At 40.1% G+C, this 15,746-nt stretch overlaps 2 protein-coding genes across 2 annotated transcripts in view; both read left to right on the top strand.

Annotated features, from left to right (window-relative positions):
- Window positions 1–661: 661 nt before the first annotated feature.
- Window positions 662–15,746, top strand: part of PPM1E (protein phosphatase, Mg2+/Mn2+ dependent 1E) — a gene marked incomplete at both ends in the record, with an annotated part of 186,597 nt that continues 171,512 nt past the window's right edge. Inside the window, one exon of the mRNA XM_082678834.1 lies at window positions 662–1,104. Coding sequence (XP_082534960.1) covers window positions 662–1,104 — 443 coding nt within the window. The remainder of the gene's footprint in view (window positions 1,105–15,746) is intronic.
- Window positions 7,907–8,207, top strand: LOC309838035 (small ubiquitin-related modifier 2-like). The gene has a single exon (XM_082678957.1). The coding sequence runs from the start codon at window positions 7,908–7,910 to the stop codon at window positions 8,187–8,189; it is 282 nt and encodes a 93-aa protein (XP_082535083.1). The 5' UTR covers window position 7,907; the 3' UTR covers window positions 8,190–8,207.

The raw sequence follows: 15,746 nt of genomic DNA, 5'->3' as shown, positions 1-15,746 counted from the left end.
ATGTAGGCAAAGGAAACTACCACTTGGTAGGTGTTGGATGCCTTCCCCCCGCAAACTATTAAATTAGTGTCATCAACAACAAAAGGTGTTCACACTGTGGTATCTTTCAACAGATAAGCACCCTAAAGCAAGGCAGGACAGATAAGGAAAACTGAATCCAAGTGGGAACCAACAGCTAGACCTGGAGATGTCTTAGTTCGGTCTTATCCACTTGAGGTTAGGATATGCATACAATGAAGACATTCAGAGTTGGAGAGGGGACAAGTCGAGTGCCCTTTCGACTCCGCGGACTCGACGGGAGGGAACCTGAAATTCTTAATTAGAGCCGGTTGCCATGGCGACAGTCTCTAGGCAGCGTGGGCTGAGCTCTTCGTAGGGCTAGAGGGTGGGCCGTCGCTGGACCCCGCGCGCGCGCCCGCGACCAACTTTCCCTCCAGACCAGAGAGGGGCAGCGCGCTCCGCCCCCGCCCCCGGGCCGCGCACGTCCGGGCTCGGCGACGCGCACGCCTGCGGGAGCCCTCTCCGAGGAACCTAGTGCTGATAGCTCGTGCCGGTGCGGCAGTTAACCGCCCTTGCAGGATCCCGAGGCTCGCGAGCAGCCCCCTCCCCTTCCTGGGCTTCCCCCACCCACTTCCCGGTCGGCTCCGGGGCATGAGCAGCGATGGCCGGCTGCAGCCCCGAGGAGAAAACTTACCGGCGCTTCCTGGAGCTATTCTTGGGCGAGTTTCGCGGACCGTGCGGCGGCGGCGAGCCCGAGCCGGAACCCGAACCCGAGTCGGAGCCCGAGCCCGAGCCCGAACTGGTAGCGGCTGAGGCGCCCGAGGCTTCGGTTGAGGAACCCGGGGAGGAGGCGGCCACTGTAGCCGCGACGGAGGAGGGGGAGCAAGAGCAGGAGCAAGACCCCGAGCCCGAGGAGGAGGTGGTGGCGGCGGAGGGCGAGGAGGAAGAGGCGGCGGCATCCCGGGGGCAGTCGGCCGTGCCACCGCCGCCGCAGCCCCAGCTGCCGCCGCTGCCCCCGCTCCCGCGGCCGCTGTCGGAGCGCATCACCCGCGAGGAGGTGGAGGGCGAGAGCCTGGACCTGTGCCTGCAGCAGCTCTACAAATAGTTAAGTAGCGGGGCTTGGTTGGGGGTGGGCCCGCTGTCCCCGCCTCGCCGGCCTCGACGCGACTCCCTCGGCCCCTCAAACTGCTCTTTCCGCTCTTCATGCCCCCCCCCCCCCCCAACGCTGGCGCCTGGCGCGGTTGAAAGCGCCCCCGCTGCTCGGACTTGGGCTGTTGTCTGCGAGCTGCCCACGCCAGCCGCGGCCCCCGCGCCTCCTACCCGGCCCGGGAGCCGCCCCCCGCGCCCTTCCGCCGGGCGCCGTCCCCTGCTTCCCGCTTCTCCCCTGCCGCCCACTTCTTGCTCCACTTCACACACCCTTTCCCCTTCGTGCCTTGCAAGGTCCTTCCTTCCAGTCTTGAGAGCTCCCTCTTCCCAGCTCTCTTCTTCCTCCTGGAGGTTTCTTCCCACCCGGGTCTGCCTGTTCCCAGCCTGAGTCCCGTGTTGTTTGGCGGCGGAGAGACGGGACTCCTTTCTAGGCAGAGCTGCTAGGTGCTTCCTGCGTAACCGCAACAAAGATGATAATCCCAGCCCCAGATCCACAGGAGGAGAGACTGGACTAGATTTTCTGTCGGGCTCTCGGTGTTGAAAGTGTAGATGGCTTAATACATGGAAGCCTAGTATCTTCGTCTAACGACATTTGATAACTCACAGTTGAGGGAGGTGGGAAGGAATTGGGAGGGACGAGTGAGCAAAATTTTACATGCGAGCCTTCAGGTGAAAGACAGTTGTAATTCGTTAAAGTGGAAAACTCTGGCTGGTTTGATAAAATTGCAATTAGGTGCAGTATTTTCAGTCCATTAAGTAGATGGGGTAGGGGAGAGAAAGCAGGTGGCTTAGCTACACAGATGAAAGTCTAAAATAGAAAGGTCAAGGCTTTTCGTTTCATCCCAGTTTTTATGGGCTTGAAATAGAAAGTTTACAATTGCTTTTCTTTCTAAATGGAATTGTTCTGAAATAATGACAAAGGAGAATACGAACAAGTTTCCGAGAACACTGGTAAACCTGGGGAGTCTTTCCCTATTCTGCTGATAGTTGTAATGAAAGGTGTTACTCTGTACCCCTCAGAAAGTTTACTACTGCAAGATTCATTGCAGTTAAATTCACTTCTTGGATCTTCTCAAAAACTTAGATTAAGAGAAGGACCTGGAAAGTAAATGTTTTGTCTTTATCCAACCTAACAGACACCTGATCAAATCACTCTTCCTGTTAAAACAGAGGCTTGTCAGTAGGGAAAAAGTATTTAAATGTCTGCTGTAGAAGTGGACCGTGTTGATGTCCCACACTTTACACTCTATTTAAAATTTAATTTTAAAATACTATCTGGTTACCAAAGTAATAATGCTTTTGGGGAAATGTAAAAGATAAAATGGCATGTAATACCACTACCCAGATATAAACAGTATTAACATCTTAGAGTATTTCTTCCTAGTGTTTGTAAAGTATCATAGAAAAAGGCGTATGAAATGTCATTTTTAATACTATATAAAGACACTTAAGACTTCCTGCTTAAAATAAAACGGAAACGTTTACCAAAGTGGAAGGGTGTATCTCAGCATCAGACTAATTCTATTTTGACAGTTCTTACCTTTACAAATGCAGTTGCAGAATTAAAGAAACACACATTTAAATATTAGAGAAGGTCCATTTTTAAAAAAAGAGTCATTACTTTAGAACAACTTTGAACATGTGCCAAAGTTTTTTAAAAAATGAAATCTATATAAAAGATGATGGTAAGTAGATGTGTGTTTTTCCACATGGAAAGGAAGCAAGATTTTCAATACATGTATAAACTAGAAAAGTATTTAAATTATAAAATGGCCATCTAATTGAGAACAGAAGTTTAGATTTGAAGTAAAACTAGCAAAATTAAAGTTGGAAAACATTATTTCACCTTAAATCAGAGATTTCATCATATATACTGTTTTGTGCAGAAGCTATTAACCTATTTTTATTCAGATATAAAATGGCTGGCTTGTTTATGTAAAGTATCTTCAAGGTCCTTAACAGATTAAAAACAAACAAACAAACCCCAAAGTCTCACAGTTTAAAAACACATACTTTTAATGCTTTTATTTTTTATTTTATTATTTATAAAGGAAAATCATATCACTTAGCCACAAGAATCAAGACTGGAACATTGGAGAGAGAGATCATTTTCCTGTTCGCTTTATTTTACAGATGAGAGAACTGAGGATCCAGATTCAGAAATGACAAATTATGTACAAATGATTCCAACATTTCCATAATCTCTGAACCTCAGAACTCTCTGACATATTTGAAATGTTGGGTTGTCAAATTTCCTAGGAAATACTTTGAAATAATTCTGATTAGGGATATGTTGGAATTGCTAATTTGGAGAAGGTGAAGATTTTTTTTTCCCAAAATATTTTCTCAAATACCCACTCTGTTTATTTTGGGAATTCTTAATATTCTTTAAAAGCTCTGTCATGCTTGTCAAATAGTGGTAAAATTCTTAAATGAAGTTACCTGAAATATATATTCACCAATTTCACAGTTGGGACTAATGTAAGAAGAAAATAACACTGCGTATAATAACAGTTTCATAAGTTTCTAGCGTGTTTTTTTTCTGTTAGTATTTTAGAAATATACAGTATGAAACTGCTAAACAGACTGAGGTTCGCTGAAGAAAAAAAGGGTGCTTACCTTCTCAATACTGTTTATGTATACACTGGCTGAAATTTTACTTTTAAAAATATAGTGAATGTTTTTCTCACTATTTTGCTTCTCTCAGAGGTTTTAGAATAAGAACAGATATATTTATCATTCTTCATTTTGGTAAGCACAAAGTTTAGGATTAGCTTGAGATAAGCAGTTACTTAGATAAGTAAAGGATCAAGGTTTGAATGGACAAAATATGGTTATAATTAGCAACTTAAAAGTTTTTCAGTGTTTGGGATAGAATTTTGCCGTTAGCCTTCAAAATAGGAAATATGTACTTAGATATTTCTCTGCTAGATATAAACATGTAACATTTTGAAAGAAAAATAATTCAAAATGGTAAAAATCCCCTTGGATGAGAAAGATGTCTGTTGTGGACTGTAAGTACTTTTTTAAAAAAAATTTATTTAATTTATTTATTTTTGGCTGCGTTGGGTCTTCGTTGCTCTGCCTGGGCTTTCTCTAGTTGCTGTGAGCGGGGACTACTCTTCGTTGTGATGCGCGGGCTTCTCATGCGGTGGCTTCTCTTGTTGTAGAGCACGGGCTCTAGGCGCACGGGCTCTAGGTGCGCAGGCTTCAGTAGTTGTGGCCCGCGGGCTCTAGAGCGCAGGCTCAGTAATTGTGGCACACGGCCTTCGTTGCTCTGTGGCATATGGGATCTTCCCAGACCAGGGCTCGAACCTGTGTCCCCTGCACTGGCAGGCAGATTCTTAACCACTGCGACACCAGGGAGCCCCCCTAAATACTTTTTATAAAGGACCATTTAAACAATTTTGTTTCAACTAATTAAACCTTAAGAATCAATAATAAATTCATGCAATACTTTAGAACTGTATCACTGAATTAGTCTATTACTTGTCAATAAAATATTCCAATGATTTGGAACCTTTAGCTGTTAGTATAAAAATTATCTCCTTTACTCCTTTAAACTAAAATGCCCCCCAAGAGATTAAAATAAATACTTTCTAATGATATAATATTAGGATTTCTGAGGTTAATGAATCTCTTTGAAAAGGTGGAGGTGAGATATTTTATAGCTTTGAAATAATTTGCCAATAAAATTTACAGCTGATCTTGTAGCAGATATGAATAACCTTGGCTAGGCTACATGGGTCAATACTGTATTCTGTTTCTCTATATTTTACTGGGGATAAATCTATTTGTTTTAACCCAGAAGAAACAAATACTCTGAAGTCTTTATTAGAGCTATATGTCATTACGTTTTTAGAGCAGTTTTTTCCTCAGTTATTCATTTAGTCTGGGTTGGACTTCTCAAGGGGGGAGACAGATGTCCCAGCAGCCTGACAAAGTTAAGTACGTACAGAAGGTTTACAGTAGTAATGAGGGTGGGCACTTTAAAAATGGCTTGGAAAAGAAAATCATTGTTTATAGATACTAATAATTCAGTTATATTGAGTTATGTGACTCATTAATGACTTTGAGATAGGTTAGAAAACCATTAAGCTTTGTCTGTGTATATATATGGAAAAATACATGGATGCAAGTTATGCTACTCATTTAGAGTACCTTTTTTTCTTATTAAAAGGTAGTAAGAAGTAGCAAAAAGAAGAAAATAAATACCAACCATTCAGTGTAAGCCATACTTTTCAGGTTTTTCTTCTACCTCTCGGGCTGCCACTTCTCTGTGAGCTTTTAATACTCTGCCTCACCCTTTTATATTGGTATTTGGTCCTTGGTCTTTTCTTTCTTTCTTTTTTTTTAAAAAAAATATTTATGTATTTGGTTGCACTGGCTCTTAGTTGCAGCAGGTGGGCTCCTTAGTTGTGGCACTTGGGCTCCTTAGTTGCAGCTTGCCAGCTCCTTACTTGTGGCAAGTGGGCTCCTTAGTTGCAGCATGCAGGCACCTTAGTTGTGGCATGTGAACTCTTGGTTGCGGCATGCATGTGGGGTCTAGTTCCCTGACCAAGGATGGAACCCCGGCCCCCTGCATTGGGAGCGCGGAGTCTCATCTACTGCGCCACCAGGGAAGTCCTGGTCCTTGGCCTTTTCAAGTGCGGTTGACTTATTTGTCTATAGTCAACATCAATCTCTCCCATGATTTTGGTTATTGTAGTTATGCTAATGGCTCCTGACTGTCTCCGTCCCTGCTTTGACTGCTAATTGAATGGCTCTATCTAGATGTCTAAGTATCTTCTCAAACTGTCCAAAACTGAATTTAATCCTCCAACTCCCTCTCTCCCCCCTGCAGAAGACAAAACTAAAACCTAATTCTCTTTTTGGTCGGTTCATCCCTGATTTCTCCTTCTCTCACCCTCACATTCAGTCAAATTTTGCCTTATAAATATCTCATAAATATGTCCTTCACCATCCCCACTGTTATTGTCATCTCTTCCCAGTCTTACTCTTCTCCAATATATTCTCCCCAGTGTAGCCAAAGTGATTCCTCTAGAGTCTAGATTATGTAGATTGACTAATTATCACCCACTGCTTAAACATTTTTACTCTTTCCGTGGAGTTAGCCAAACTGTGAGGTCAAAGGCACAGTCCTCCAGAAAGCCAGGTCTGCCTGAGGCAGAAGTTTGCAAGGAGTTAGGGTCTAAATACAAAGTTAGAGGGAAGAGTCCACACAAGACCACCCTCACTTCTGACACTGACTGTAAGTTTGGGGTTTCTCAAAAACACCTCCAGATTTGATAATTCACTAGAAAGAACTCGCTGAAAGCTATTATATTAATGGATTATGGTTCATTATAAGGAAAAGATACAAATTAGAACCAGCCGAAGGACGGGATGCATGAGGTGCTATCTAGAAGGGTTTCAAATGTGAAGCTTCCACTGTCCTCAGCAATGTGTTTCTCTCTCATGGAGTATTGCCAACCCAAGAAGCTCACCTGAGCTGCAGTGTCCAGAGTTTTTATTGGGACTTACTGATTGATTGCTCACATGGTTGAACTTAGTTTCCAGTCTCCCCTCAGGCTGATACCATGTGATCCAAGGGGCCCACCCGAATAACGAAGACAATCCTATTACTTTAGAAATAGGGATTTAGAGGTTACTCCCAGGAGCTGAGGACAAAGGCCAGACCTCTCTTTGGGCAAAGCCAATTATTTACTGTACACCTTCATCACCTATTTCTCCATTGCCCTCCAGATAAAATCCAAACAAAGCTTTATAATCTTATCAGCCTCATCCCTGAATCACTATCCACCCAGTCCATCCCACCTCTAGAAGCTACACTTCAGCTGTTTTAGACTATTAATATATTAGTTTGAATGTGTTGTGTTTGCTCTTACCTCTGCACCTTTGGACATAACATACTATTCCTTCTTCTTGAGCTACCATGCTATCCCACCCTCACCTCACCCAGTCCAATCTCTTACCCATTCTTTAGGTCTCCATCTAACGTCACTTCCTTTGTTCACCAACCTCACACTCAAAATGAGTTAGGTGTCTCTTCCACATCCTCTTACAGAATACCCAGTGCTTACTCCTTTTGTAGCACTTGTTTATTATTTTTTTGTCCACGAATATTTATATATCTTTTACTTGACTAATGGTCTTCAAAATAAGGTGTACCCAAAATAATCCATTTCAGTGAAGGAATAAAATATTAAAGTCTTTTTCCTTGTATACAAAATATGAACTTAAGGGAATTCCCTGGCTGACCAGTGGTTAGGACTCAGTACTTTCACTGCCGTGGCCTGGGTTGAGTCCCTGGTGGGGGAACTAAGATATCCTGCAAGACACACGGTGTGGCCAAAAAAAAATAATGAAGTTAGGTGCTAGTAATATTTGATATATTGATTGAGGTTGGCAGCTTGTTCTGTACGACAACTGACTTCATGTCAGACGTGGTAAATGAGGTATCCTGATGAAGTGCAAGTTTCTTAGCTTAGAAGAGTTGACAGTGGCACCCTTACTCCAATTTTCAGAACATTATGAATTATTTGTTTACCTGCTCTCATTAAATTGATTCATTGATTATATTTACTGGTTCTAACAAAATTAGCCCTTACAAAATAGACAGTTGACTTTAAAGATTCCTGCAAAGTGCTTGCTTTGACAGCACATATACTGAAATTGGAAGGATACAGAAGATTAGCATGGCCCTGCACAAAGATGACACGCAAATTCGTGAAGCATTCCTGAGGAGACTGTTGCTCGCCATGGCCGACGAAAAGCCCAAGGAAGGAGTCAAGACTGACAACAACGATCATAATAATTTGATGAGGCAGGATGGTTCTGTGGTGCAGTTTAAGATTAAGAGGCATACACCACTTAGTAAACTAATGAGAGCCTATTGTGAACAACAGGGTTTGTCAATGAGGCAGATCAGATTCCGATTTGATGGGCAGCCAATCAGTGAAACAGACACACCTGCACAGCTGAAAATGGAGGATGAAGATACAATAGATGTGTTCCAGCAGCAGACGGGAGGTGTCTACTAAAAAGGGAACCTGCTACTTTACTCCAGAATTGTTCCTCCAGACCAAGAAGACATTCTCAATTAGAAAACCGCAATTGGATTCCATCACATCCTGACTCCTGCTATATAGTTTCTCTATTCTTTCATTTTCCCCTTCTCCATTCCTTTATTGTATGTAAAGTAAACGGTATACAAGCATATTGCATTTTTTTTAAAGTAAATGGCCAATGGTATGTTTTGATCGACATCAGATGGAGATGGAATGGGGAAAAATACTGGTTCTGTGAAGATACCCCCTTTTCTCCATTAGTGGCATGCTCATCAGCTCTTATCTTTATATTCCGGTAAGTTATTTTGCTCTCACTGTTTAACAAAAAAAGAACAACATAAAAATTCTTGCATACCTTGTTCGATTGGAGAATTTTAATGTTTTTCATTTATCATTGTAAAACAAAGGACAATTTTACAACTTCTTTGTATGTAGCTGTTACATGTTACATGTTACAATCTGTCTTTAAGTAGGGATAAATTACTCTAAAAGAAATGAATCCTAGGTAGTTTTCCCTTCAAGTCAAGTTTAAATAAACTTCTTGTTTAAAATGAAAAAAAAGATTCCTGCAAAGAAATCATGGGTTGAACATAATATTTGTAATGCAAATGTAAAAAGGAACAAAACTTAAGAGCCTATATTTCTCCCATCTTTACTTATATTAGATTTTTTTAAAGGTGATTATATTTGATGAGAAATCCACAAAAATGGAACTATTAAGTAGATTATGTGGAATACAGCTTACTCAAAGAAATACTAATATATTGCTGGTGAGAGTGGTGTGTATGCATGGATGTGTATGTGTGGAATTTGTATTTGTATGTATACACACATGAGAAATGTGTATCTACATTTGGGGTGGGGGTATTCATGATGCTCCAAATTTTTTTTTCTTTTTTTTTTTTTAACATCTTTATTGGAGTCTAATTGCTTTACATTGTTGTATTAGTTTCTGCTGTATAACAAAGTGAATCAGCTATACATATACATATATCCCCATATCTCCTCCCTCTTGCATCTCCCTCCCACCCTCCCTATCCCACCCCTCTAGGTGGTCACAAAGCACCGAGCTGATCTCCCTGTGCTATGCGGCTGCTTCCCACTAGCTATCTGTTTTACATTTGGTAGTGTATATATGTCAGTGCCACTCTCTTACTTCGTCCCAGCTTACCCTTCCCCCTCCCTGTGTCCTCAGATCCATTCTCTACGTCTGTGTCTTTATTCCTGTCCTGCCCCTAGGTTCTTTAGAACCATTTTTTTTTTTTAGATTCCATATATATGTGTTAGCGTACAGTATTTGTTTTCTCTTTCTGACTTACTTTACTCTGTATGACAGACTCTAGGTCCATCCACCTCACTACAAATAACTCAATTTCATTTCTTTTTATGGCTGAGTAATATTCCATTGTATATATGTGCCACATCTTCTTTATCCATTCATCTGTCGATGACACTTAGGTTGTTTTCATGTCCTGGCTATCGTAAACAGAGCTGCAGTGAACACTGTGGTACATGACTTTTTTTTATTTTTTGCGGTACACGGGCCTCTCACTGTTGGGGCCTCTCCCGTTGCGGAGCACAGGCTCCGGACGTGCAGGCTCAGCGGCCATGGCTCACGGACTCGGCCGCTCCGCGGCATGTGGGATCTTTCCGGACCGGGGCACAAACCCGTGTCCCCTGCATCGGCAGGCAGACTCTCAACCACTGTGCCACCAGGGAAGCCCCATGACTCTTTTTGAGTTATCGTTTTCTCAGGGTATATGCCCAGTAGTGGGATTGCTGGGTCGTATGGTTGTTCTATTTTTAGTTTTTTGTGGAACCTCCATACTGTTCTCCATAGTGGCTGTATCAATTTACATTCCCACCAACAGTGCAAGAGGGTTCCCTTTTCTCCACACCCTCTCCAGCATTTATTGTTTCTAGATTTTTTGATGATGGACATTCTGACTGGTGTGAGGTGTTACCTCACTGTAGTTTTGATTTGCATTTCTCTAATGATTAGTGATGTTGAGCATCCTTTCATGTGTCCGTTAGCAATCTGTATGTCTTCTTTGGAGAAGTCTATTTAGGTCTTCTGCCCATTTTTGGATTGGGTTGTTTGTTTTTTTGATATTGAGCTGCATGAGCTGCTTGTAAATTTTAGAGATTAATCCTTTGTCAGTTGCTTCATTTGCAAATATTTTCTCTCATTCTGAGGGTTGTCTTTTCGTCTTGTTTATGGTTCCTCCAAATTTTTTTGATAGAGTGCTTGAGCAAGTGTTTGGAGACAGCTGCATTAGATTATAAGCTACATGTTTGCCATCACATCCCTAGGTCAGTAATGACAGGGACATATACAACACACAGTAAATATTTGCTGATCCAATGAATGAGCCAAGAGATTAAAAATAAGATATTATTCTTACTACTTTCAACTGCTTTTTAAAAAACTTAGTAAATTTTGCGATTCTCATATTTTTAAAACTTTTTATTATAGGAAATTTACAGTATATAAAAAATAGTGTCCTTACCACCCAACCTCAGCAATGATCAATTTGTGGCCAATCTTTTTTCATTTATATCTTCACACATCTCACCCTACCTCCCATTATTTATATTCTGTGTAATTTTTAAATGAATACACAGTAATTTGATCACAATTCTATTAAACATTTTAGGTGTTACCAATTTTTGGTTGCTGTAAGAATATTTTGATGGTCATCCTTTGAGCACACCTTTGGTTTTCTTAGAGTGTATTTATATATAGTATATAGATTACATTAAATATATTCACATATTTAAGGCTTTTGGTACATAGTTTTTAAGTGTCTTCTAACAAGGTTTTACTAGTTTACTCTCTAAGCAGCTATATATAAGAAAAATTATTGGTGTTACGAAATGATTTAAACATTTAGAAAATAACAGAAAATAATAAAAATATCCATATACCCACCATTCAGTTTCAACAAATTGTTTAAGATTATTTTAAGGAAATAAAACATTTCATAAGGAATTGAAGACTTTGTTGTCACTGTCTTCTATGAACCCATTCCCTTTTCTTTCTTTCCAGAGGTAATCTGGGAGTTTGGGGAATGTATCCTTCTGCTCTATATTTTTATATTTTTACTACACGCATATTTGTATGGTCAGTATATGGTGGGCTTTTTTTGTTTTTGTTTTCATAAGTAGCTATCTTGAGACTGACCTTTTTAAAAAAGATTTATTCATATTGATACACATAGATATAGTTTTTTCATTTTAGCTACTATATAGCATTCTATATGAGTGTATTTTATTTATCCAATTTCCTATTGATGGACAGTTGAGTTGTTTCTAATTTTTGCATGTTATGCACTATAATGGTTAAAAATAGCTGCTCTAGTGGGTAAATCCTGAAATCTCAAAAGCTTAACATAATGTTAGTTTATTTCTTGCTCATAGAGTACCTTCAGTGGAGAAGGTGCTGTGTTCTATGGAGTGATTAAGGGACTCAGGCTAATAGAGAGTCTGTCGTCTTCAATTTGTGGTTTCCAAGGTTGCTCTAGGCATCAAAATACATCCAGCAAACATAAGAGTGGAGAATGGTATTGGAGGTTTTTAGGGGCCAGTCCTTGGAAGTGGCATATATAATTTTGTTCACTTTCCATTGACTAGAATTCCAGTCACGTGACACCACCTAGGGCCCACAGTTACCAGCAAACAAGACTGGGAAATGTAGTCACTGGCTTGGCAGTTAAGAAACAACTTCATACCATGTAGAAAAAAAACCACATAACTTTGGTGGATAGCTGGTATTCTCTGCTTTACAAATAATTCTACAGTTTGGACATGTCTCCTTGTGCATGTGTTCATAGATTTCTGGAGTATATACCTAGAAATGGAATTGTCAGGTTGAAGTTACATACACTTTTACTTTGTTAGATATTGACAGATAACTTTGTCCAACAGCACTGTATGAGAGGTCTGGTTTCTCCATGTTCTCACTAATATTTGAATTGCAGTACTGCTTGGCTTGTATTTCTACACAGCTGTGTGCCATTAATGCCACTGAACTCTGTTGGAAAGAGGAGAATACTTATAGGTGACTGTGGTCTTGGTTTAGGGCATTTTGGAGGAGGACACTTGCCTAAAAGTCTAGACCAGTGCTGTCTAATAGAAACATAATTGAGCCACATATATAACTTAAAATTTTCTATTAACCACATTTTAAAAATGGAAAGTGAATTTAGTTTAATAATTTATTTTATTTAACCCAGTGTATCTAAATATGTTATCATTTAAACATGTGATCAGTATTAAAATATTATTGAGATATTTTTCATTTTTTATAGCAGTTTTCAAAATCCTGTTTGTATCTTACACGTAAAGCAGATCTCAATTGGAATATCACATTTAAAATATTCAGTAGCCACTTGCGGCTAGTGGCTACCATATTGAATGGCACAGGTTTAGATTTAATAACAAAAACTTTAATTCTGTAACACATATCTGACATTTAATTTCAAAGTCATATTCATTTATTTATTTAATATTTATTTATTTATTTGGTTGCCCCGGGTCTTAGTTGCGGCAGGCAGCCTCCTTAGTTGCAGCTCCAGGGCTCCTTAGTTGCAGCTCACTGGCTACTTAGTTGAGGTATGCAAATCTTAGTTGTGGCATGCATGTGAGATCTAGTTCCCTGAGCAAGGATTGAACCCAGGCCTCCTGCATTGGGGGCGCGGAGTCTTATTCACTGTGCCACCAGGGAAGTCCCTCAAACTCATATTTAAAGGGATGCTCACTCCACCCAATTCATATTTATCTAGCCTTTAGAGAAATAGCAAACTGAATTTGTTTTTCCTAGATTTCTTTCTATGACTAGAGAACCACACACACACACACACACACACACACACACACACACACACACACACACACACACACACACACACACACACGAGCTTTTAGTTATTTATTCTGGCCATGCTGTACGGCATGCAGAATCTTAGTTCTGTGACCAGGGATCGAACCCATGCCTCCTGCAGTGGAAATGCAGAGTCCTAATAACCACTGGACTGCCAGGGAAGTCTGGAGAATAATATGATTTAGATTTAGATTATCGAATTGTTAATTTCTCCTCACATAGTTTATAGTGTGGTAGTTTTCTATTGCTGTGTAACATGCTACTGAAACTTAGTGGCTTAAAACAACATCCATTTACTATCTTACAGTTTTGTAGGTCAGAAGTCTGTTAATGTTCAGCTGGGTTCTCTGCTTAAGGTCTCGAGTCAAGGCTGAAGTCAAAGTGTTGGCCAGGCTGGACTCTTACCTGGAGACTCAGGGGAAGACTCCACTTCCCAGCCCATTCAGGTTGTTAACGGTCTAGATCTTTGTTATAGATCTGAGGTTCCCATTTCCTTGCTGGCTGTGGGGTGGTGACGAGGTGGGCTGATTATCTATTGATAGAAACCACCCACTTTCCTTCTCATATGACCCTCTCTGTCTTCATACCAGCAGTGGCACATGCTTCCTCATGCTTCAGTCTCTCTGGCTTCCCCTACTATCAGTCAGAGAAAGCTCTATGCTTGTAAGGGCTCATGTGATTAGATCAGGTCCACCAAGATAATCTCCCTCTCTTAAGATCAACTTGCCATATAGTATAACACAATCACAGGAGTTATATCAAATTAGTATTCACAGATTTTAGTGAGCATCTTTGGGAGACCATTTTAGTAATTCTTTGTGCTACAGTAGAGAAAGAAGATGGAAGAACATTTTAATTATTTTGTTTAGAGGTCTTTTAATTTCACTTCTAAATGAAAGAAAAATACCTTTCCCGTTTCTTTTTGTCTCTACTCCCAACAGTGTGGTCCAAGCTTCCATCACCTCTTGGCTGGCGGTAGCGGTACTCCTAACTGCTATTGCTTTTTCCACGTTTCCCTCCCTTCAGTCAGTTTTCCGTATAACAGTTATCTGGGTCTCACCTTGCTCAGCCACTATGCTTTAGTCACAGTGGTCTTGATTTAATTCCCAGAAACTGCCATGCTCTGTCCTGCCTCAGGGACTCTGTATTTTTGTTTTGTTTGCCCAAGCACCTTGCCCCCTTCTCTACAACTGTCCAACTCAACCATTAGATCTTATCTTAAATATCTCTTTCTCATAGAGGTGTTTCTTTACCTATGGTCTAAATTAAGTCTTGGTTTTTGGTTTCCATGGTATCCTTTACTTTTTCTCTATATCCACTTATAATTTATACATATATGTATTCATGTGTTAGTTATTTGATGTCTCTGTCCCACACTGAGGGCAACAGATAAAGAATGTTTTGTTTACCTTTGTGTATCCAGCACCTAGTACAGGTCCTGGCACATAGTAGGCACTCATTAAATATTTATTGAATAAATGAATGAATCTTCAACTTTTTCTCTGCTCGGTCCAGGTTGTTTCCTTTCTAGATTTTTATAGGCCTATTCTCATTACCTTCTTTCTCTTTGTTATTATTTTCTTCCTTTGCTTTACTCTGAATGGTGGAGGAACGTGGCTTCCTGTTTTATGTTATTGTTGGTATGTATTAACATTTTCAACTAGTGGCAGAAATATGTTTGCAGGTTTTTTTTTTTTTTTTTTTTGCGGTACGCGGGCCTCTCACTGTTGTGGCTTCTCCCCTTGCGGATAACAGGCTCCGGACACGCAGGCTCAGTGGCCATGGCTCACGGGCCTAGCCGCTCCGCGGCATGTGGGATCTTCCTGGACCGGGGCACGAACCTGTGTCCCTGCATCGGCGGGCGGACTCTCAACCACTGCGCCACCAGGGAAGCCCTGCAGTTTTTATTACTGATTAACACTCCACAATTTTGTAAATGAAAATTTTTGTGGGCTTAGAAGAGTAGTCTTATGTAAATTCTTTGAGAATATTGTGAACAATGACAATTTTGAAGCATTATAATACTTTGTAGAGAGTAATGAGCTAGTTAAAAGGTTGAGAGTATTCTTAATTCCTTGTGTGTATTTTCACTTAAGATATTACCTTCTGGTATATAGCTCGGAGGAAAACCAGTCCATTACTTCCTATCTTAGTTTAAGTCATCAAAGAAAAAGAACCAAAAGACTTTAACACAACACTGTAAATCAACTATACTTCAATTAAAAAAAATAAATTAAAAAAAAAAAGAACCAAAAGACTAATCTGCTGGGTTAGAAATAGCAAAGATAAGTTTTTTCCTGGTGACTTGATTTCATAATGAATTATAAGATTCCTACAGAAACATTACAGTTTTTGTTTTTTATAGATTTGAAGCATTTGACCTGCTTCTACCACAAGGCACAGCCTCTGTCTGATCTTTGATATTTATTCACATTTTTCTACTTTGTGAATCTAAAAACAAAAACTAAAATAAAAAAATAAATAAAAAAAAATAAAGTTTTTAATAAGCTTGTTTCTTGAGAAGTATATTGTGCTACAGCCAGTTTTCACATTTGCATATAAAAATAAGCAACAAAAATATAATGCTTTTAAGTTGATATATATATATATAATTTATAAAATTGTCTTTGAGGTGTGTGGTATGTAAA

This window comes from Grampus griseus, assembly GCF_964374135.1.
Source record: "Grampus griseus genome assembly, chromosome: 20".
Taxonomy (NCBI): domain Eukaryota; kingdom Metazoa; phylum Chordata; class Mammalia; order Artiodactyla; family Delphinidae; genus Grampus; species Grampus griseus.
Note: the sequence above shows the minus strand (reverse complement) of the source record. Positions and strands in the feature narration are given on the sequence as shown.